Source organism: Rhincodon typus, chromosome 1, assembly GCF_021869965.1.
Source record: "Rhincodon typus isolate 14 chromosome 1, sRhiTyp1.1, whole genome shotgun sequence".
In the NCBI taxonomy this organism is placed as follows: domain Eukaryota; kingdom Metazoa; phylum Chordata; class Chondrichthyes; order Orectolobiformes; family Rhincodontidae; genus Rhincodon; species Rhincodon typus.
Genome location: NC_063332.1, coordinates 172,461,377 through 172,484,919, shown reverse-complemented (window position 1 = coordinate 172,484,919; position 23,543 = coordinate 172,461,377). Strand labels below are relative to the sequence as shown.

Below are 23,543 nucleotides of genomic sequence, written 5' to 3'. Positions count from 1 at the left end.
ATAGGCTTGGCCTCTCTTTCAGTGGGAGGTGATGGCCTAGTGGTATTATCGCTGGACTGTTAATCCAGAGACCCAGATAATATTCTGGGGACACAGGTTTGAATCCTGCCACAGTAGATGGTGGAATTTGAATTCAATAAATATCTGGAATTAAGAATCTAGATTGTGAATCTATTGCCAATTGTTGGAAAAAAACCATCTGCTTCACTAATGCCCTTTAGGGAAGGAAACTGCCATCCTTACCTGGTCTGGCCTACGTGTGACTCCAGACCCACAGCAATGCGGTTGACTCTTAGATGCCCTCTGGGCAATAAATGCTGCCTGGGCAGTGATGCCCTCATCCTGTAAAGAAAAGGCTGTTGTGGCACAGTGGTAATGATCCTATCTCTGAACCAGGAGATCTGGGTTCGTGTCCCCCCTGCTCCAAGCATGTGTAATGACTTCTCTGAGCAGGTTGACTGGAAAAATATATCCATGTGGCACAGACAATATTGTGGCACAGTGATAAGGCCCCTGCCCCTGAGCTAGGAGGCCTGATTTCAAACCGCCCTGCTTCAGAGGAGTAAAGTAACAGGTTGATTACAATTATCTTAGAGCTCTTATGGCAAGGTGGGAACTGGTGACACAAATCCTGCCCTAAGACAGGAAAAGGAAATATGGAATTGAGAGAGAAAGAGACCGAAAGTAAAAGTTTTAAAACACTAAAGCAATTGTTAAGCCCTGATGGACTGTGACTCTACAGTTGGAAACATCGATTAGTAGTAAATAAAGTTTAATGTGTTGTTTTAAAAAATAGCAAATTGAAATCACTTTTTGTGGCAAGTACAGTTGACATCTACCTCACAAATGCAGCAACTGTTTAATGCATTTCAAAAGTGAAGTCTCATTACAAAGCTAGTGCCAAGTTCAATCTCCTAAGTGTGACAAACCCTAGTGTAAGTGATTTCAGAAATGATGCTAACTACCTAGGGATGTTGGGCTAGGAGGAGACTGTTCGGTCCCCTGAATCTGTAATACCATTCACTGAGATTATGGCTGATCTGCATCTGAACACAGGTATCTACCTTCACATTTACCCCTCACCCCCACCCATCTCTCCCCATCCCTCCACACCCTGACACACTTCACACTTGTAATAGAGAGGAAAGTTGTCAAAATCAATAAATGCTGTAAATTGAGATTGAACAGCGGGGGAAAAAAGGGTGAAATCTGCTGAACTGTTGTGAAAATCCTGACTGGCTCATCCTCCAGGAGAGGAGCCTGTCTTCTGTAGCCTGGCTTGCCTGTGACTCCAGTCCTGCTCAGTAAGCTCTGAAATACCATTGGCACTCGTCCTATTGCTGTAACCATGCATTTCCAATGGCTAATCCACAATTCCCTGGATGCTATGAGCAATTTAGCATCTACCTAACCTGCACATCTTTGGATCATGGGAGGAAACCAGAGCACTGTTACACACAGGGAGAACTTACAAAATCCCTATAGACAGTCACCCGAGGGTGGAATCAAACCCAGGTCCCTGACACTGTAAGGCAGCGGTGGTAACCACTGAGCCATCGTGTCACCCCCATTTGCTCCTATTTCTTACATTCCTTTGACGACTCACGTAATTTCGGGGGTGTGGGTGGGGGCATGATGTCCAGTTTCTGATTGAGGGCACCTCTCAGTTATCTCTTAACATTGCTACATGGGTGATTGACTTGCTCACAGTGTCATTCTGTCTTTCTCAGTACGGTGGCACATTCATTATACTGTGATGCTATTCGCCATGTGAATGTGGTCTCTGTGGTAAGCAGCACAGGGGACTAATGACCTGAATGAATTCTTGTGACCCGCAGGCCTGATTGTCAGGGAGGTGAGCATCGAGATATCCCGGCAACAGGTGGAAGAACTGTTTGGACCAGAGGACTATTGGTGCCAGTGTGTTGCCTGGAGCTCTGCTGGAACTACCAAGAGTCACAAATCCTACGTCCGAATTGCATGTGAGTAATGGAAACAGCTAACGAGAGATATTGCTTTTTGGACATTGCTGCATCATCTTAGCAAGTGGCTTAACAATAGTGAATAAATGTGGCTGCCAACCCTGGTCAGAAATAATCCTGGATGTTTTATTATCTGAACTTCCACCTCCAAGTGCAATCTTTTTAAATAACCTTGTCCCCCTTGGTAACTCCAATGATGTTAGGAATTGATCAATGAAATTATTCAAAGACAATGCAAAAAAAAACACTTTATTTTAATCTTCATACAGTTTTCCTCCTGAATCTTGCTTAATTGATTTGAAGATCCAGGAGATTCCTGTGGAACCTAGAGGACTGGCAACTTAAGAATAAATCCAAGATTGCAACTGAGCTGCTCAAGTATTTGTGAGCGCAGTATAAATGAGTTTGTCTCATTAGTGATTTATTTTGCGTTTGCATAAATATGCTGTCAGCACAGGGGTGTCACCTGTCAGAATTCAATCATGTGCAATTCAATCCACTTCTATCCTTCATTTTTAATTAATGACTTGCATTTACGTAGTGTCTTTTGCTGTGTAAGAAGTCCTAAGGCACTTGAAAGAAGGGTCACGGACAACTTATGGCTACAAGCCATGTAAGGAGAGCAAGCAGATTGAATACCTGGTCAAAAGGTCATTTTTAAGAGTAGAGATCAGAGAGGCAGAGATGTTTGTGGGGTGCCGGTGGGAGTGTTGTAAAGGGTAGACTCCCGACTTCAGGATGCAGGCAGCTGAAGGCAAGGCAACTAGTTGAGGATGTTCAAGAAGCTGCACATGGAATGGATATTTCAGAGGGTTGTTGTTAGGCTGGAGGATGAGGAGTAGAGAGACTATAGAAGAATTTGCCATTAAGGATAAGAATTGTAAGATTACGGCATTGTCAGACGAGAATCCATTATACATCATTGACATACTCTGAGTTAAAATACGAGTTTTCAATGAACAGAGAGTGCTCTGAGTTAAGATACAGGTTTTTAATAAACTAATTGGGCTGTCTTGTGATGCAGTGGTAGTGTCCCTACCCCTGGACCAGGGGGCCCAGGTTCAAGTCCCCACCTGCTCCAGTGGTGCATAATAATATCTCTGAACACATTGATAAGGGAAAAATAGATTAAGTGAAAATAATAGTGAACTGACTAGCGAGGTTCACACATGATCAAAGAGATGAAGGACAGTACTTGATGTTATTTCCCTCAATCATGCTCCTTCTCAGAACAAGGAAATGTTTGTAGAGCTCCCCTTTGTGAATCATTGCCAGGTACCTTTATTCAGAGCTGAGGGAATTATGATATCCACCATAAACTGACTCTTAAAGTTTTCTTCATTGGTTTGTTTCAATGTCCTGTCAACTGGAGGTGCTGGGGGTTGCAAGACAAAGTCAATACTGCTGTGAAAATCACATCCCAGATATTTTGTTGCGTAGTCAACAACGCTGCCTAAAACATCAAGACAGTTAATCATATCTCAGTTGGATGCCGATTCAGTGGGCCAATGTTGAAAGTCTCCCACAGCACATGGAGAGTGGCCTCTTTTCTTTTATTCTTGTACGGGGCATTGGCACCACTGGCGTTCATTGCCCATTCCTGTTTGCCTTTGGACCAATAGGCCCTCTAAGCCATATAAAAGGGTAGGTAATTAAGATCCAACCACAGTGTTATTGGATCTGGGTTCACACATAGGCCTGACCAGGGAAGGATGGTAGATTTCCTTCCCTAAAGAACATGCCTGAACCTGATGGGTTTTCCAACAATTGACACCATTGGACTAGCTTTACATTTTGGATTATTTTCACCATCTCCCATGGTGGGATTGAAACCTATGTTAGTCCAGTGCTCTGGATTACTAACACAGTGAAATTACCACTATGCCACTGTCTCTGCCCAAAACGTGACAGCCAGATATTGTGCTGGGGTTTCTGGAGTAGGGCTTGAGCCCACAGTGTTCTGATACAATAGTACCAGCCTCAGAGCCATGGCTGGCATCAGACAATGTCACATCAGAAACAATAAAAGGAATTCATCTTCCTGGCAGTGACATTGAAGACTTTCAAGAAAGATGTAGATACAGTTATTAGGCATCAAAGGATATGGGGGAAAAAGTGGGAACAGAGGACTGAGTTCAAGGATCAGCCATGATCATATTAAATGGCAAAACAGGCTTGAAGAGCCAAATGACCTACTCCACTGCATATTTTCTATGTTTCTACCATTCTCCTGTGCTTTTTGTTTGTAAGCATCTTTCTCCCAAATGGTCAGTGCCATCGTTTTGCTTTCAACAGGTCACTCAGGCATTGTACAGGATACCCCAACTATCTAAAAACACCAATCCTATCATCTCAGCCACAAACTGTTGCTGTTACCAGTTTAAAAGGCAGCAACGTGCCAGGATGAAAGGGCATTTCATTACAATTTTCAGTTGTACGTGAAGAAAAAGACTTGCTCGCATTCAACTAATTAATAAAGCTCTCGTTATATTAAAGAATCTAAATGCCAGAAATGCAATCAGTTAATGCATGAACCTTGCATCAATGATCTGTATGATTAGAAAAGTTCTTTTGTTACAATGCACTGAGACCTTCGTTAAAACCAAGCTCCCAGATCTCCCTGCCGGCCTGTCCTTTGGTCATCCAATTTTAAAAATTAAATTAGTTTACAAAGCTGCATGAAATCAATCCCATGGCAGTGAGAAATGTTTAGCTTTAATTGGGATGGAAGGTATGAAGAGCCATTTCCCTTCATGTTACTGATTTATGGTGTCATCGGAATCTTTATGTTGCTCTATTCCTAAACAATGAAGAACAGGGTATGGTCCTTTTTCTTGAGAAAAGAAGAGGCAAGGTCCTAATAAAGACCTTGAAAATTATGAAAGGGGTTAGCTAGGGTAGATATGAAGAACTGCTTCGAATAGGGGGAGAGTCCAAAACTAGGGACCATAAGGTAGTTACTAATAAATTCAATCAGAAATTCAGGAGAAATTTTTGACCCAGGGAGACAATGTAGGAGGTGAACAGCGCAGGATCTATTTAAGGTGAAGCTAGAAAAGTACATGTGGGAGGTGGTGTTGCCATATCCATCAGATAGATGATGGCCATAGACCCAAAGACCTCTGTACAGTTTCTTAGCCACCGTCACAACCTCCTGGATGTCCATACCTCCCCTACAAGGACATCTGCAAGAGAGATCTGACAATGGTGGGCACGAACAATGGCACTTTATTCAGCGTTGGTTGTGATGCCTGGTGATCGACTGCGTGGAACTGTATTGGAAGAGGTGAGCAGCAGTAGGAAGCATAGTTGGTCAAGAAGGGAGCTCAGGGAAACCAGAGGCCAGAGAATCAAGCATCTTCTGAACACATTGTCATCCCCTACAGCTGAGACTGCCTTAAGTAAGTAGGGACTCTGAGCCGTACTGGATGAGGGTGAACATAGAGTTGACCAACATGGCACAAACCATTTCAAATGGAAGGTTGGCACTGCTACTTAAAGGAGTGTGATGCAGAGAGTTAATGTTGATAAGGAGATGAAGAAGGTGGGGAGTGTCCCATGGAGCATCTTCTAGTTGGGCCTGAATGGCCAGTTTCTGTGCCTAGAGTTATTATCACTATACTATTAATCCAGAGACGTGGGAAATATTCTGGGGACCGGAGTTCAAATCCCACCGTGGCAGATGGTGAAATTTGAATTCAATAAATTCCCTTTAGGGAAGGAAACTGCCATCCTTACCTGGTCTGGGCCAGCATGTAACTCCTGACCCACAGCAATGTGGTTGACTCTTAACTGCCCTCTGGCCATTAGGGATGGGCAATAAATGCTGATCCAGACAGTGACGCCCATGTCTGATGAATTAAGTCTAAAAAATGTACTTGCTATGTCGACCATTTTTGAAGAAACTTTCATGAGAAAGAAAACACAGCCAAGCCATGTCTGCAGGAGAGAGCCTGAGGGCTGATTGTCTTGGCAGGGTGGTTTTTGGCGGTACCTCACCCACCCAGGGTTGACACGGCAGGGTCTACAGGCCTGCTACTAGCTACCTGCGTTCACTTACTTTATCTGACACCCCTGCCGCTCACAATCCGATCATACCAAGAAACTGGAGACAGAGGGAAAGCAGGTCAGCTACCATGACCTACCTCTAAGGGAGCACGTAATAAGCCAAATTCCCAGTGTCGCCAGGTCCCTGAAATACCTCCACAAAGGCCAGTATCCTGTCACCAAGTCACACTTTATTTACACATGGAGAGTCCTCGACACTGATCCAGCTCCCTCAGAGCCAGCCCTCAGAGTGAGCAGAACCTCCGACACTCCTGTTTCTATCTGTCAGCCAGGTCTCCCTGATTGGACCAGATTAACAGCCCCAGTCAGGGAACTCATATTCCATGGGTCCACCTGCCATACCTTGTTACAATGACTACAGCCCTGAACCCGCATTGGCTGATACTGGGACCAGGATCAGGGAGCTGGCTCAATGGCAAGACTCATCATGTTCGGGCTTTGTCTGCCTATGTTCCAGGCATCTGCTGAAACCAGAATGGGGCCCCATGTATGTTTTTTCAACAGTGACGCATCAGCCCCTTAATCGAAGCAGTTGTCAAATGTTGGTAATGAGACTACAGGAGGAAGAAGAATCTATGTCTTTTCCAATAGAAACTGACAAATGATTGCAAGATCGACGTTCCAACAAATAGTACTTTGCTCAGCTTTGAAGGTGTGATGAATCAAAGTACATTTTTGGCCCCTCTATCTTGCAAGGTAAAAACTCTCTGCAGCTTATCAAGAACCGTTGCAGAGCCTGCACCAATACAATGCTAACAACATGCACATTGCCCCAGCCTCACTTGCTGGGCACTTGATATGGAAAACCCAGGTCTGTGCATTCAGGAAATCACACCCTCAGCAGGCCCCAGAAATAACAACAACAGTAGCATCTCGCATTTAAGTAGCTCCCACATAGCGAGACAGAATTTGTGATAACAAAAACAAGTTGCTGGAAAAATTCAGCAGGTCTGGCAGCACCTGCGAAGGAGAAAACAGAGTTAACGTTTCGGGTCCAGTGACCCTTCCTCAGAACTCCGCAATCGTTCTGAGGAAGGGTCACCGGACCCGAAATGTTAACTCTGTTTTCTCCTCCACAGACGCTGCCAGACCTGCTGTGCTTTTCCAGCAAATTTGTTTTTGTTCCTGATTTACAGCATCCGCAGTTCTTTCGGTTTTTATTTAGAATTTGTGATAATGCTGTCCTGAAGAAGGGTCACGAGTTTCAAAATATTAACTCTATTTTTATTTCCACAGATGCGGCCAAACCTGCTGAGTTTCTCCAAAGCTTTCTGCTTGTGAGTCAGATTTTCAGCATCCACAGTTCTTTGTTTTATATCAAAACAATGCATGGCCCCTTCCTGTGCATTAAATTTTTTAATGATTTTACTACCTTCGCTTCAGGGTAAGAAGCAAAATTTGATGCAGAGTCACAAAGGGCAGATGACCCATAGTTTGTCAAAGAAGTAAATTTGCGAGAGCATCTTGAAGGAATAGGACAGACAGAGTGGCTGGAAATGTTAAGGGGAGGAATTTAAGGCACATGTCACTCATCCAAAGACCACTAATATCCCCCTTTTATAACCTAGCCCAGTTCTGTAAAAGTAAAATAACTCTGGGAGAGGGGAGAGTGACTGTTTTACAGGATGTTTGTCGATGAGACGTAAGTTTTGATTCGCATTTGCAGAATGAACTGGGCTGCAAGCCATTGGCAGAATCAGGAACTAGATGTCCAGTCAGGTACCACTCGCTCATTGAAATATCATTTCCCGGTCACCACCTATGCTAAGGAGAAAATCAAAGCCTCATGTTACATCTTCGGCACCACTCAAGATTGGGCTGGCGTGGAAAGTGTGGGCCATTTGTTAAGTCTACGGGGACTAAGATAAAAGCATAATGCTGTGCATGCTGGAGATCTGATATAAAAACTGAAAGGGCCGGAGAAACTCGGCAGATCTGGCAGCTTCTGTGGAGAGAGAAGCAGAGTTAACACTTCAAGTCTAATATAAATCTTCTTTCAGTTCTGAAGAAATGTCATACCTTGCTTGAAATGCTGACTCAGTTTCTCTCTCCACGGATGCTGCCAGACCTGCTGAGTTTCTCCAGCACTTTCTTTGTTTGTTAAGTTTCAAGGACCATCTCAGACAGAGTGTTGAATTTTTTTTCCTAAGAATTCTCTTCTCTTTATACAAGTTGCCTGTAGATTGTCATGACGTGGGCTGTTTTCAGCACAGTCAACCCATTGTTCCCATTATTAGCTTTTCTCCTTCCCTAGTTTACTATCCTCCACTGACACCCTCATCCGCTTAGCCGAACTTGTCCTCACCCTCAACAACGTCTCTTTCAATTCCTCCCACTTCCTACAGACAAAGGGGGTGGCCATGGGTACCCGCATGGGCCCAAGCTATGCCTGCCTCTTTGTAGGTTACGTGGAACAATCCCTCTTCCGTAGCTACACTGGCCCTAAACCCCACCTCTTCCTCTGTTACATTGATGACTGTATCGGCGCCGCCTCGTGCTCCCACGAGGAGCTCGAACAGTTCATCCACTTCACCAACACCTTCCACCCCAACCTTAAGTTCACCTGGACCATCTCTAATACGTCTCTCTCCTTCCTGGACCTCCCTGTCTCCATCTCGAGCAACCACCTAGAAACCGATATCCATTTCAAGCCCACCGACTCCCACAGCTACCTAGAATACACCTCCTCCCACCCACCTTCCTGCAAAAATGCCATCCCCTATTCCCAATTCCTTCACCTCCACCGCATCTGCTCCCAGGATGAGGCATTCCACTCCCGGACATCCCAGATGTTCTCGTTTTTCAAGGACCACAACTTCCCCTCCACAGTGGTCGAAAATGCCCTCGACCGTGTCTGTCGCATTTCTCGCAACTCATCCCTCACACCCCCTCCCCGCAATAACAACCAAAAAAGAATCCCCCTCGTCCTCACGTACCACCCCATCAACCTCCGAATCCAACGCATCCTCCAACACTTCTGCCATCTGCAATCTGACCCCACTACCAAAGACATTTTTCCCTCCCCACCCTTATCTGTTTTCTGGAGGGACAACTCTCTCCGTGACTCCCTTGTCTGCTCCACACTCCCCTCCAGCCCCACCACACCCTGCACTTTTCCCTGCAACCGCAGGAAGTGCTACACCTGCCCCCATACCTCCTCCCTCACCCCCATCCCAGGCCCCAAGAAGACTTTCCACGTCAAGCAGATGTTCACCTGCACATCTGCCAATGTGGTATACTGCATCCACTGTACCCATTGTGGCTTTCTCTACATCGGGGAAACCAAGCGGAGTCTCGGGGACCGCTTTGCAAAACACATACGCTCGGTTCGCAATAAACAACTGCACCTCCCAGTCGCGAACCATTTCAACTCCCCCTCCCATTCCTCAGACGACATGTCCATCCTGGGCCTCCTGCAGTGCCACAACGATGCCACCCGAAGCTTGCAGGAACAGCAACTCATATTCCGCTTGGGAATCCTGCAGCCCAATGGTATCAATGTGGATTTCACAAGCTTCAAAATCTCCCCTCCCCCTACCGCATCCCAAAACCAGCCCAGCTCATCCCCGCCTCCCTAACCTGTTCTTCCTCCCACCTATCCCCTCCTCCCACCTCAAGCCGCACCCCCATCGCCTACCTACTAACCTCACCCCGCCCCCTTGACCTATCCCCTCCTTAACTCCCCACCTACACTCACCTTTACTGGCTCCATCCCCGCCTCTTTGACCTGTCTGTTTCCTCTCCACCTATCTTCTCCTCTATCCATCTTCTATCCGCCTCCCCCTGTCTCCCTATTTATTTCAGAACCCCCTTCCCCTCCCCCATTTCTGATGAAGGGTCTAGGCCCGAAACGTCAGCCTTCCTGCTCCTGTGATGCTGCTTGGCCTGCTGTGTTCATCCAGCTCTACACCTTGTTATCAACTATCCCTTTGTCTGCCCAACTTCCTTTCTGTCTCTTCGGTCTCTGTCTCCACCTATGTGCATACTCCTTTTCCCCTTCACCTCCTGTCATCAGCATATATACTACCTTTTCCTAGCTACTATCAGTTTTCTGAAGAAGGGTCACTAGACTCGAAACGTTAACCTGCTTTCTCTCCACAGATGCTGACAGATCTGCTGAGTTTCTCCTGCAATTTCTGTTTTTGTTTCAGCTTTCCAGCATCTGCAGTTCTTTGTTTTATTCTATGCCTATAGATTGTGTTCCTGCCCCTGGCTCATATCATGTATTCTGTAGTCACTGTGCAAAATTTCAACATGTTCCAGTGCTATATTAATCCACTGGGACATTATTGCAATTAGAAGACAAATATATTTATTAATCATTTTATCATTTCTACAAAGCTTTTATCATTTCTACATATTCTCATTATTTCAAAAGGAATTTAAAACAATTTTGTTCATTTAGTGCCTTTCATAAAATCCAAATGTCCTAAAGCACTTTACAGACAATAAGCTTTGTGAAGCCTTATTACTGTTGTAATGTAGGAAATATGATGGCCATTAATGTAATATTGGCCTGATAATCTGTTTGTGTGATGTTGGTTAAGGGAGAAATATTCGCCAGGATAGCAACGACAAGCTCTTTGTTGAAATGGCTTGGTGGTATTTTCTTACATCCCTTTAAGAGAGTCTTATTTTAATGTTTCTTCTGAACGACAGCACTTCTAAAAATTCAACAGCACCTCAATACTGCATCAGGCTCGACTACGCGCTGAGGTCATTTGGTTTTAACCCATTTCTTATTGTCTCAGAGATTGATTGATTGATTTATTGTTATCACATGTACAGTGTGAAATGTTATTTTGTGTGCTTTACAGGCAGATCATACCATATAAAGTATATCAGGGTAGCAAAATGGAGTGCAGAATACAGAGTTACAGCCACAGAGAAGGAGCAGGGATGGAGAGATTAGAATTAAAAACCAAAAGAACTGCAGATGCTATAAATCAGAAACAGAAACTGAAGTTGCTGGAAAAGCTCAGCAGGTCTGGCAGCATCTGTGAAGAGAAATCAGAATTAACGCTTCAGGTCCGGTGATCCTTCCTCTGAGGGTCACTGGACCCGAAATATTGACTTTGGTTTCTCTTCACGGATGCTGCCAGACCTGCTGAGCTTTTCTAGCACCTTCTGAGATTAGAATTAACATGGCCTAAACTGACCCATTGTGTTGTAAGGAAATTTGTAAGTTTTGTAACCAGTAGAAGACATTTTTATTTGATTTATCATTGTCACGTGTACCGAGATACAGTGAAAAATTTTGTTTTGCCTGCAGTACAGGCAGATCATACTATACAAAGTTCATAGGGTGATTAATCAGAGTGAAGAATACAAGTTACGGCTGCAAACAAGATGCACAAAGAACAAGATCAACATTAGATTTGAAATTTGAGAAGTGCATTCAGCAATGCACTGTGGGGAAGAAGCTGTTCTTGAACCTGTTGGTATGTGTTCTTAAGCTTTTGTATCTTTTGCCTTATGGAAGAGGTTGGAAGAGATTATAACTGGGGTTGGAAGGGTCTTTGATGATGTTGGCTGCCTTTCTGAGACAGCAACAAGTGTAGATGGAGTCAATGAATGGAATATGGTCTTTGACTATTAGCACTGTCCCTGTCTTTTTATCCATTTATGGGGTTTGGCTCTCACTGACGGACGGTCTAATTGCCCTTGTGAAGGTGGTGACAATCCACCTTCCTGAACCACTGCAATCATGTGGCAACCTACTTGTTTTTGACTAAGTGGATGCTGAGCTGTTTCAACAGGCAGTGGTTAAGGCACTATATGTGCTGCAGTTTCAATCAGATAAAGATTTCAGTTTTTCTCTAAGAATGTCACGTGTAGCCAGATAGCCAGAGACTTTTTCCCAGGGTGGATATGGCTATCATGAGGGGGCATAATTTTAAGGTGATTGGTGGAAGGTATAGGGGAGATGTCAGAGGCAGGTTCTTTTACACAGAGAGTGGTGGGTGTGTGGAATGCGCTGCTAGCGGTGGTATTGGAGTCAGATACATTAGGGACATTTAAACGACTCTTGGATAGGCACGTGGAGGATAGTAAAATGAAGGGTATGCAGGTTATTTTGATCTTAGAGTAGGATAATAGGTCAGCACAACATCATGGGCCGAAAGGCCTGTACTGTGCTGTACTGTTCTATGTTCTAATGAACCACTTGCATTTTTAACAACAGTTCAATAACTTCAGTTATGTTGATAGATTGGAGAAGCTGCAGTCGTTGTGCTTAGATGAAGAAGAGGTGTCCAAAGCTATGAGATACAAGACAGAGCAGACAGCGAGAAACTCTTCCTATTGGTGGGAGATGCAGAGTTAAAGTGAACAGCAAAAAGCCCCAAAGACAATATGTGGAAAAACTTTTTTTTTCACTGAGAGTGGATTGGTTCTGGAATGCATTGCCTGAGAGTACGGTGACAGCAGATGATTGTGGCATTCAACTAGGAATTGGGTGAGCATGCAAAGAGGTCAAAGTTTGCAGGGGGAAAGGGGTAATGGAGATATGGCAGTTTCATTGGTCCAGCAGAAGGCTCCACAGGGGTGAATACCCTGCTAAAACCATTCTCTGGTGGCCATCACCAATAGTTGCTTTTCAACTCTTGTGAATTCAAACACTCAGACTGAGGTTTAGACTCCAATCTCCCAGGTTGTTAATAAATTCTCCCGGATTACCATTCTAGTGCCCACTGGACCATGGCACTGGTCATACGTTAAGGACATCAGTGCAAGGTACTTTCACCTGCTGATGATTACTTTTCCCAGCCACGCCTGTAAGCAATTACTGCCCTAAGTCAGTGGCTAATGACATGTCTCAATTGTTGTCCAGATCTACGGAAGACCTTTGAACAGGAGCCACTGGGGAAAGAAGTGTTGATCGACCAGGAGGTTCTCCTTCAATGCCGTCCCCCTGAAGGTATCCCATTGGCTGAGGTGAGTTTCTGCAAGATGTGCCTCCAGGTACAAATGCTTCAGTGAGCCACCCTGGCAGAATTTGTTCAGAGGTTAATATGATGCCGTAATGTTAAATAAATAGAACCTAATATGATTAATGAGTTGTAATAAAGTAGTTACTACGTGCTTCTGGCTGAAAAGCTTGATTGGGAAAGATTAATGGATTTGAATCTAGTTAAAACATGCACTGCAGCCAAATTCTTTTGATTTACTGGACTCAAGTGGAGGTATTTGCTAACAGTTCCCTTTCCTGTATGATTCTGATACTCATTGGTTCACTTCAATGGCCTTGACATCCCCTGTTTCCAAAGGCTGGGTTGCACTGATCAATTACAATTGCCTTGTGTGGAGCGTGGAGTTGCCAATTCTATTTGGATACATTCTTGGAGGTTTAATTACGTATGCATTCTGTTGTGTGGCCAACCACCATCAGCATCTCTGTCACAACGCCCCAACTTCCCTGGCCACTGATCACCCAAAACTGTTGTCTTTGCAGTGAGCATTTGGAAAATGAATGAACTTTCCATTACTCAATAGCACTAAAATAACCTGTTATTTTATACACCCCACTGTTGCTTTAAGGCAAACAAAAAATTTCAACACACTTCCTAACTCTTTCTCGGGTGATCTTTTTATTCCTCGAGGCTACAGGGTGACCCTGGAGGTTTGGCACTCCAAATGGAATGCAACTTAATTGTGGTTCTGCATCACAGAATATTACATTCAAATTCACACTCCAAATACATGGGGACAGGGCAGATCTGCCCCTCAAAGATGTGAAATCACCTTGGAACATTCACTCACTGGGTGATCAATCAGGAAATAATCTCACCCCCCTACCCCATACCATATCATAGGATTCTATGATTCTATGATTTATACTGGGGCCCATCAAAATCTGCAAAGAGCTTTTCACCAAGATCAGAGGTGCACCCTCTTTCATGCTGGCTGCTGATGGGTTGAGAAAGCTTCTGAGGCCAGAGCAGGGCTGAGATAAGACAGATTGGAGGGAGCAACCAGGCAAAGCAGGATCTCAAAGCTCTCCACCAGATCCCAGCCTTTCCTCTTCGTCCCACAAGCCTGACATGTCTATCACCAGACCTCAAAGATTCAGACCCATCACAAAGACTTCTGGCATTTCAATGCCATTGTAATTCTTCCCTGTCCATTATCTGTCATATGTATCGATTAATGAACCTCCGGAATCCAATGCAACTCTGTTTTTCCTCAATTGCCAACAGTAGGAATGCCCAGCCTTTAGTTGGATCAGCCGTGATTTTATTGAATGTTGGAAGAGACATGAGGGGCCAAATGGTTTACTTCCTTTCCTTGCTTGTATGTTCTTAGCTTTCCATTCGAAAATTGATGCTGAGTGTTGAGTGTTTGACCAGACATTTTACAGGAATGGGGTTGAGTCCAGTAACTCAGAGAAAAGCTCTGACAGTGCTCGGCAAACCTGTTCATACGCGCCAATGTCTATACCTTATCCTTTGAGCATAACGTTTTGATAAAAAGTCTGAAGGATAACTTATGCCATTTTTAAAAAAAAAAAGATTCTTGAGTGTTGCTGGCTAGCCCAGCACGTACCTATTCCTAATGGCTCCTTGCGAAGGTGGTAATAAACTGCTTTCTTCAACCACTGCAAAGTGGGAGGCAGTGGCATGGTGGTAATGTCACTGGAGTAACACTCCAGAGCCTCAGACCAATATTCTGGGAGCATAGGTTCAAATCCCACCACAGAAAGTGGTGGAATTTGAATTCAATAAAATCTGGAGTAAAGCAAGCTGGCTCCTGGTGACCATATAAGCAATGTCAATTGTTGGGGGGAGAAAAAAACCCACCTGGTTCACTTATGTTGTTTTTTGGGAAGGAAATCTGCCATCCTTACCTGGCCTGGCTTACATGTAACTCCAGACCCACAGCAATGGGATTAATTCTTAACTGCCCTCTGGGATGGGCAATATGAAACCAACATCCTATGATTGAGATAACAAGATGTAGAGCTGGATGAACACAGCAGGCCAGGCAGCATCAGAGGAGCAGGAAAGCTGACGTTTCGGGTCTGGACCCTTCTTCAGAAAAATCCTATGATTGAGTTTTTTAAAGAAAACGTCCATGTGGTGGAGGTACACCTACAATGCTGCTGGGAAGGGAGGCTCAGTCAGGAACAGCGATAAAGTTCTGAGTCACGGGTTATATAACATGGAAGGGAACTTGGAGGTGACAGTGTTCATATGCGCCTACTGCCTGTGTCTTCTCAGAGTTCATGCGTTTAGCAGGAGGCTAATCCTTGCTTGATAACAGGTATAGGACTAGACTGGACATGTAGGAATGGGCAACAGAAAGGAGCTTTTACTTAACACTTGACATTCTCTTTCGCATTAGTTACTTCCTTATGTTGTTTTATGACTCACACTTGTCATTTGATTATAATACAGTCTTGATTGATTTTGTGGGTCCTTGTGCCTTTGTAAACTCTAGCCTCAACTATTCCAGTACATGTGACTTTCTACACTCCATAAACTGAAAGCTCTCCAAAAGCTCTTCTGCCCGTGTCCAACTCATACCAAGTCCATCTATCCATTCCTCTTGTTTGTGATTCTCTGTCCACCAACATTTTGAATTTAAAATACTCATCCTTATTTTCAAATCTCCGCACGGCCTTACCCCTCCCTGTCTCTGTAGTCTCCTCCAATCCATCTAGAGATATCTGCATTCTCTTTCATTCTAACCTCGATCATCTTCTGATTTTAATCTCTCCATTACTGGCAGCAATACCTTCTACTGCTTGGCTCCCAAACTCCAAAATTTCTTCTAAATCTTCCCACCTCTCTATCATCCTTAAAAGTCTGCCTCTTGAACTGAGTTTGGGAGCCTTTTTACTTAATTCCGCCTTCTTTAGCTCAGCATCATAGATTGTTTTACAGTGCTCTTTGGGAAATCTAATTGTGTGAAAGGTAATATAAGTTGTTGTTGGCAAGATACTCCAAGGCATAGGGTAGTTGATACTCAGCTATGTGTTACAAAAAGGTGTTTGTAACATTGAGATAAAACGTAGTTTTTAGCTGTTAACTGTGTTAAGGTCATGAATTTCTTCCAAACTAACGTGAAGGCTCAGACTAGTTAATTATTAAAAACTATTTGCACCTTAACCTCCGACAAGCTTTCCCTTTCTCCAAAGCAGATCTGCATATTACTTAAATATTGAAGAGCATTATCTTTTCTCCATTGAATAAATAAACAATGTTTGTTCATCACCCAGGTGTTCCCACTTAAGCGATGCAGCACGATGCCAAGGTTAAATTATTAATTACTTCTAATGCCACTTTTCCTTCATATTCAAATTGGAGACACTGGTGTACAGCGTTCTTCAGTGATTCTGAATTGGAACGTATCTGGGGAATGTTTACGTCTAACCTTTGAAGATAATCTGGGGATTTACTACAAAGTGCTGGCTGCCGCCATCTCGTACAACAACACATCCGTTCTGTGTACTGGAGGAGCAAAAAAACCAGGAAGAGCATTCCTCTAGCAGCCCAGTTTTATACAGGGAGAAACTGCATACCAAATCTTTGTAAGCACAGGCAGACAACCCATCTGCACACGGTCCCTGCTCTGTTTCTTTTGAGAGCGAGCTGAATCAAATGCCCCTGAGAAGCCATTCCCCCTCATCTCAGTCTTAAACTGGCAGCCCTTTTATTTTGAGATAGTGCCCGGCCCCGGGTAGGGAAACATCCTCTCAGTCTGTTGGTGGGAAGGTTGGGGGGGTGGGGGTGGGGTTGCGCTGATGGTGGAGATGTGAGGATGTCAGGGAGGCGAGAGACGGGAACTCCCGACATCAGGAGTGCCCAGTCTCTCTGTGACCCATTCAGTCTACGCTCTGAATCTCTCTGTGTTGCCTGAATAGCAATCACAGACTCCGCCTCATGGTCAGGGTTGGAATTGTGATCAGACAGCCCAAATCATAGTGTCATACGGCACGGAAACAGACCCTTCGGTCCAACCAGTCCATGCCGAGCATAATCCCAAACTAAACTAGTCCTACCTGCCTGCTCCTGGAGCATATCCTTCCAAACCTTATCCATTCATGCACTCATCCAAATGTCTTTTAAACGTTGTAATTGTATTTACATCCAAAACTTCCTCAGGAAGTTCATTCCACACACAAACCACCCTCTGCGTAAAAAATTTGCTCCTCATGGCTTTTTTAAAATCTCCCTCCTCTCACCTTAAGTATGAGTCCCCCTAGTCTTGAAATCCCCCATCCTAGGGAAAAGCCACCTACAATTAACCCATATCTGTACCCCTCATGATTTAAAAATTGTTCCAAAACAAAAAGAACGGCAGAGATGCTGAAAAACAGAAGTACAAACAGGACTCACTGGAAAAGCTCAGCAGGTCTGGCAGCATCTGTGGAGTGAAAGCAGAGTTAAGGTTTTGGGTCCAGCGACCCTTCCTCAGAACTTCTCGATGTTGCCTGATTATAAATGAGGTCACTGGATGTATCTGAGCTGCTTCTGGTCAATGAGCTGAACTGTTTCCAAACTTGCTCCAGGATTGGCAAGGAGTTCCAGCATTAAAAATCTGCCAGGGTCCCACACAGCCCCTGTACCCAACCCTCCAGCAGATGGATTTTGTAAGCTAATTTTTGGCTTTTCAACTGAAGAATCTTTATTCCCCACAGTCAACAGAAAAACAAAGGCATGAACCATTTGGTATAAATGTGCAGCAAAATAGATTCTCTGAAAGCCAAAACAATTATTTCCAAAACACAACCACCCCCATTTTACCCCGAGAAGAATATTAACCTGACCGCACCAAACAAAAACAGACCAATCATCATCAGAATAAAGCAGCAATAAATCACCCTGATAATATTCCTTGTATAATTATTAAAGTTTGCACATTAAAGAGCCTTATATAAATAGGAGTGCTGGTGTAGGGTGCAAACTTGGAGGAGGAGGAACTTAAGACCCATGACCCTTAGGTTGGGACTCACCTCCCAAGAAAGGGAGAGGTCAAAAATGAGATGGGGGGTGAGCGAGACTGTGAGAGGGGAGTGAGACTGTGATGGGGAGTGAGACTGATGTGATTGGGTGAGTGAGACTGAGGTGTGAGGAGGGAGTGAGACTGTGATGTGATGGGAGAGTGAGACTGTGATGTGATGGGGGAGTGAGACTATGATAGGGGAGTGAGATTGTCATGTGATGGGGGTGTGAGACTGTGTCAAGGGGAGTGAGACTGTGATGTGATGGGCGAGTGACACTGAAATGGAGGAGTGAGACTGTGACAGGGGAGTGACACTGTAATGGGGGAGTGAGACTGTGACAATGGGAGTGAGACTGTGATGTGATGGAGGGAGTGAGACTGTGATGGGGGAGTGAGACTGTGATGGGGGAGTGACACTGTGACAGGAGAGTGACACTGTGATGTGATCGGGGTGTGAGACTGTGACAAAGGGAGTGAGACTATTGATGGGGGTGTGAGACTGTTGATGGGGAAAGTGAGACTGTGATAGGGGAGTGAGTCTGATGTGATGTGGGGAGTGACACTGTGACGGGGGAGTGAGACTGTTGATGGGGGTGTGAGACTGTTGATGGGGGGAGTGACACTGTGATGGGATAGTGAGACTGTTGATGGGGGTGTGAGACTATTGTTGGGGAGTGACAGTGATGGGGGAGTGAGACTGTGATAATGGGGATTGAAACTGAGATGGAGGGAGTGAACTGATGGAGGAAGCAGAGAAATATCTGATAGCTTTCTCCCCACTCCATAAAGTGATGAACTAGGCAAATTGGAGGGCCAGCGATTAAGCTGTATGGTTTTCCATTCTGTGCTACAGGTGAGGGAGCACTTTGCACAGATACTGGTTGGGGAGGCATATAAGATACTTGCCTTTATCAGTCAAGCCATTGAATACAGGAGCCGCCACGTTATATTGGAGCTGGATATGACGTTAGTTAGGCAACAGCTGGAGTACTATGTGGAGTTTTGTTCGCCACACTATAGGAAGGATGTGATTGCACTAAAAAGGGTACAGAGGAGATTCATCAGGATAATGCCTGGGCTTCAATGTTTCAGCTATGTAAAGAGACGAGATAGATTGCTGTTTTCCTTAGACCAGAGAAGACTGAGGAGGAATCTCATTGAGAGATAGTAAGATCTGCAGATGCTGGAGTCAGAGATAACACGGTGTGGAGCTGGAGGAACACAGCAGGCCAGGCAGCATCAGAGGAGCAGGAAAGGGACCCTTCTTCAGAAATGGAGGGAGGAGGGGGTGTAAGGGAGCTCAGAAATAAACAGAGAGAAGAGGGGTGGGGTTGAGAAGGTAGGTGGGATGGTGATATGAGATTGCAGGTAGGGGATGGTGGGGATTGGTCAGTGAGGTGGGAGAGAAGATGGACAGGTTGTGTCAAGCCAAGGAGTCGGGGATGAGAGGGAGGGTTGGTCATGGGATGAGGCCGGGGGGTGGGGGTGCGGAGATTTTGTTTGAGGTTTTATTTTAATTCACTCATGGGAAGTGGCTATTTCTGGCTAGGCTATTATTTATTGCCCATCCCTAGTTATTCAGACACCAGTAAAGAGTCAACCTCCAGTTAGAGAGTCACATGTAGTTCAGACAAGGTAGAGATGGCAGATTTTCTTCCCTAATGGACATGTGTGAACCAAGTGGGTCTTTCCAACAATCGTCAATGGTTTCATGGTCATCCTTAGACTTTTAATTCCAGATTCTTTATATTGAATTCAAATTCCACTATTTGCCATAGCAGGATTTGAACCTAGGTCCTCAAGACATTAGTAGAGTCTAGTGATAATACCACTGGGCCATTGCCTCCCGAGTGTACAAAACTGTGAGGAGTGTAGACAGGGAGAAGGTCTCCTTAGTAGACGGTGCAATTACTTGGTGGGGGCGAGCACACTTTGAAGAGAAGGAGCAGGAGGTTAGAGAGGAGTTGAGGAGAAAAGCATTAATCCAGAGGGGTGTGGGTATCTTGATCTCACTGTCCAAAACGGTAGTAGATGAAGGAACCCTCAAGACAGTTTAGAACTATTTAGAGAAACATGTGAAATGTTGTAACATACAAGGTTATGGACCAAGTGCTGGAAGATGATATTAGAATCAATGGATGTTTGAAAACTGATTGACAGAGACAAGTTGACCTGAAGGGTGTAGTCCTGTGCTGTAAAATCCCCATGACTCTAAAACTTTGAAGGATGCTTTCTCCATGGTAACATTTTCCTGTTGTGCTACCATGTTAGTCAGACCACTGATAACTCTTCTTTAATCCAGGATCATTGGGAGTTCAGAAGAATGAGAAGTGATTTTGTTGAAGAATGTACACTTCAGAAAGCCCAGGCAGGGTAGTTAGGCAGGAGCAAATTACTGCAGATTCTGGAATCCAAACTGAAAACAAAAAAATGCTGGAGATCACAGCAAGTCAAGCAGCATCCACAGAGAGAAAACAAGCTAACATTTCAAGTCTAGATGACTTTTCATCAGAGTTTTGATGCTCTCCAACATTTTTTTGTTTTCAGTTCTGAGCAGGGTAGTTGTTAGGAGAAAATGTCCCCTCACAAGGACACCCCAGTGATTACAGTGCAAACACAGAGGGTCACCTATTTAAGGTAGAGTTGAAGGAGAGTTTCATCTCTCAGAGGGTCAATAATGTTTGGAATTCCCTTCCCCAGAGAGCATTGGAGGCTGGATTATTGAACATATTCAGGACTAAGTTGGACAGATATTTCTGGTAGAGGAGCTACCATCAGTTCTGAGGAAGGGCCACTGGACCCGAAACGTTAACTCTGATTTCTCTCCACAGATGCTACCAGATCTGCTGAGCTTTTCCAGCAGTTCCTGTTTTTGTTTCTGATTTGCAGCATCTACAGTTCTTTTGGTTTTTGCTTTAGACAGATATTTGATTGATGACAGAGTCAGTGGTTATGGGGGGCAGGACTTAAAGCCACATCAGACCAGCCATGGCCTTACTGACTGATGATGCAAGTTCAAGGGGCTGAATGGCCTACTCCTACTCCTGTTTCTTATGTTCATACACGCTGGTAATATCTATTTCACAATTTCAGAACAGATCAAAGACCTGAGCCAGGCAATAAAACACAATAGATCTCCATTATGGACCATAATCATTAGATATGATAGCAGAGAAACCCACATTTTAATCACTATAACCACTTTAATGTGGCATTTAATGCCTGGATTTATGCCAAACACTAATCATAGAGTCATACAGCATGGAAACACTCCCTTCGGTCAAACCAGTCCATGCCAAACATAAATCAAAGACCAGCTTGTACAGGAGAAAAAAGGGCTTTAAAAAAAAGGCTCTACATATAAATTAATGAGGTTTGAAAGCTGGTGTAAGTTATGTACTAACTAACAGAGAAGTTATATTCCCTCTGGTCAGGGAAAGCCCAGAGCACGGTTTCTGCCGTGCCCTTCAGAAATCATGTCAGGAAATATTTTCACATGGTAATGGAAATCTGGACCTCTCCCTCCTCCAAAACTGTACTGGTTTTGGGATGGGGAGGGTGGGGCAAAAGGTGTCTGGGAATCAGGGGGTGGATGTGTTTGGGATCAAGTTAAAATTTCAATGCTGAGATGATTGGAATTTTGTTGTCTTAAGGTTTAGAAACCAAGGTGACTAGCTAGAGTTAAGAGATGGGTAAACTATGATCTAATTGAACAAAGGAAGCTATCGAGGGGCTGCATGACCTTCTTTGTTTCAACTGTGTTTCAGGCTTTTTTCATTTATTCATGAGATGTGGGCATCACTGGCTAGGCCGGCATTTACAGGAATATAGGAACTGGAGGAGGCCATTCAGCCCCTCGAGCCTGTTGCAATATTCAACAAGACCATGGCTGGTCTGTGGCCTAACTCCATATAAACAACGAAAGAACTGCAGATGCTGTCAATCAGGAAACAGAACAGAAATTGCTGGAAAAGCTCAGCAGGTCTGGCAGTATCTGTGAAGGGAAAAAACTGAATCTATATACCTGCCTTCGGCCCATATCCCTTAATACCTTTCCTTAACGAGAAATTATCTACCTCAGGTTTAAAATCAACAACTGATCTAGGATCCACTCCCATTTTAGGGAAGAGTTCCAAACCTCTCCCACCCTTTGTGTGTCAAGGAGCTTCCAAACGTCTCTCCTGAACAGTCTGACCCTAATTCACTGGCTGTGCCCCATGGTTCGAGAATCCCCAACCGGTGGAAATAGTTTGTCTTTATCTTCCCTGTCTTTTCCTGTTAATATCCTGAAGACTTTGATCAGATCACCCCTTAACCTTCTAAATTCTACAGAAAACAGGCCTAATTTGTAGAATCTCTTCTCATAACTTAACTCCTGAAATCCCGGTATCATGTAAACCTATGTTGTTCTCCCTCCAAGGCCAATCTATCCTTCCTAAGGTGTGGGCCCCAGATCTGCTCACAGTACTCCGAGCGGCATCTAACCATGTCTAGTATAACTGCAGCATAACATTTCCATCCCTGTACTCCAGATGTAGGGGCCATGTATTGCCCGTTCCTAATTGCCCTAAGGGCAGGTAAGAGTCACACATTGCTGTGGGTCTGGAGTCCCATGTAGGCCAGACCGGGTGAGGATGGCAGATAATTTTTTTTTGACAACAATCAACAGGGTTACATGGTCACCATCAAATCAAAGATAGTAGGAACTGCCGATGCTAGAGATTCTGAGATAACAAGGTGTGGAGCTGGATGAACACAGTAGGCCAAACAGCATCAGAGGAGCAGGAAGGCTGACGTTTCAGATCTGGACCCATCTTCAGAAATTTCTGAAGAAGGGTCCAGACCCGAAACATCGGCTTTCCTGCTCCTCTGATGCTGCCTGGCCTGCTGTATTCCTCCAGCTCCACGCCTTCCATCAAATCAGAGTTAGAGTTGTCAGGGCTAAAGGGATCAATGAGGAAGCAGGAACAGGGGAGTGAGTTGGATGGTCAGCCATGATCATATTGAATGGCGAAGCAGGCTTGAAGGGCTGAATGGCCTCCTCTTGCTCCATTTTAAAAAATTCTTTCTATGAATGGTGCGATATATATATGAAAATCACTTTTAAACCATTTAAATTCTTCTGACTGGCTCAGTGAAGTCCTCTACTGGATTCTATCAACAAGCACAGGCAGACTCCATTCTAATTAAATGACAAATTACAACAGTACAGGCTTAATAAACATGCCGTTTAAAAATGTGGTGTCCCAGGATACTGCACCTAAATAACAGCACGTTTCCTTTCATGTCCCCCCAGTGAGGGGACAGATGTGTTTTGTCTAATTATTCGCTGATCAGCAACATGAGATGTATTAACATAATTGGCGCATTTGTTCCAATTAACTGAATGAAATTGCTGCACTCTCTCCCAAGTTAAAGGGTGAACCTACCACGGCTAGCAAGAAGAGTGAGGTAGGAGTGAGAATCGACAAATGGATGATAAACTTATGCATATATTCATTCTTAATGGGCCTTGCGCAGCCTTAACTTTGAAGAGAGAGACTTAGA

General features: G+C 44.4%; 1 protein-coding gene across 1 annotated transcript in view; it reads left to right on the top strand.

The window, feature by feature from the left end:
- Positions 1–1,834: 1,834 nt before the first annotated feature.
- LOC109918535 (netrin receptor UNC5C-like) overlaps positions 1,835–23,543 on the top strand; it is a gene marked incomplete at its 5' end in the record, with an annotated part of 87,772 nt that continues 66,063 nt past the window's right edge. Inside the window, 2 exons of the mRNA XM_048611946.1 lie at positions 1,835–1,982; positions 12,883–12,986. Of these exons, the coding sequence (XP_048467903.1) occupies positions 1,835–1,982; positions 12,883–12,986 (252 nt within the window). The remainder of the gene's footprint in view (positions 1,983–12,882; positions 12,987–23,543) is intronic.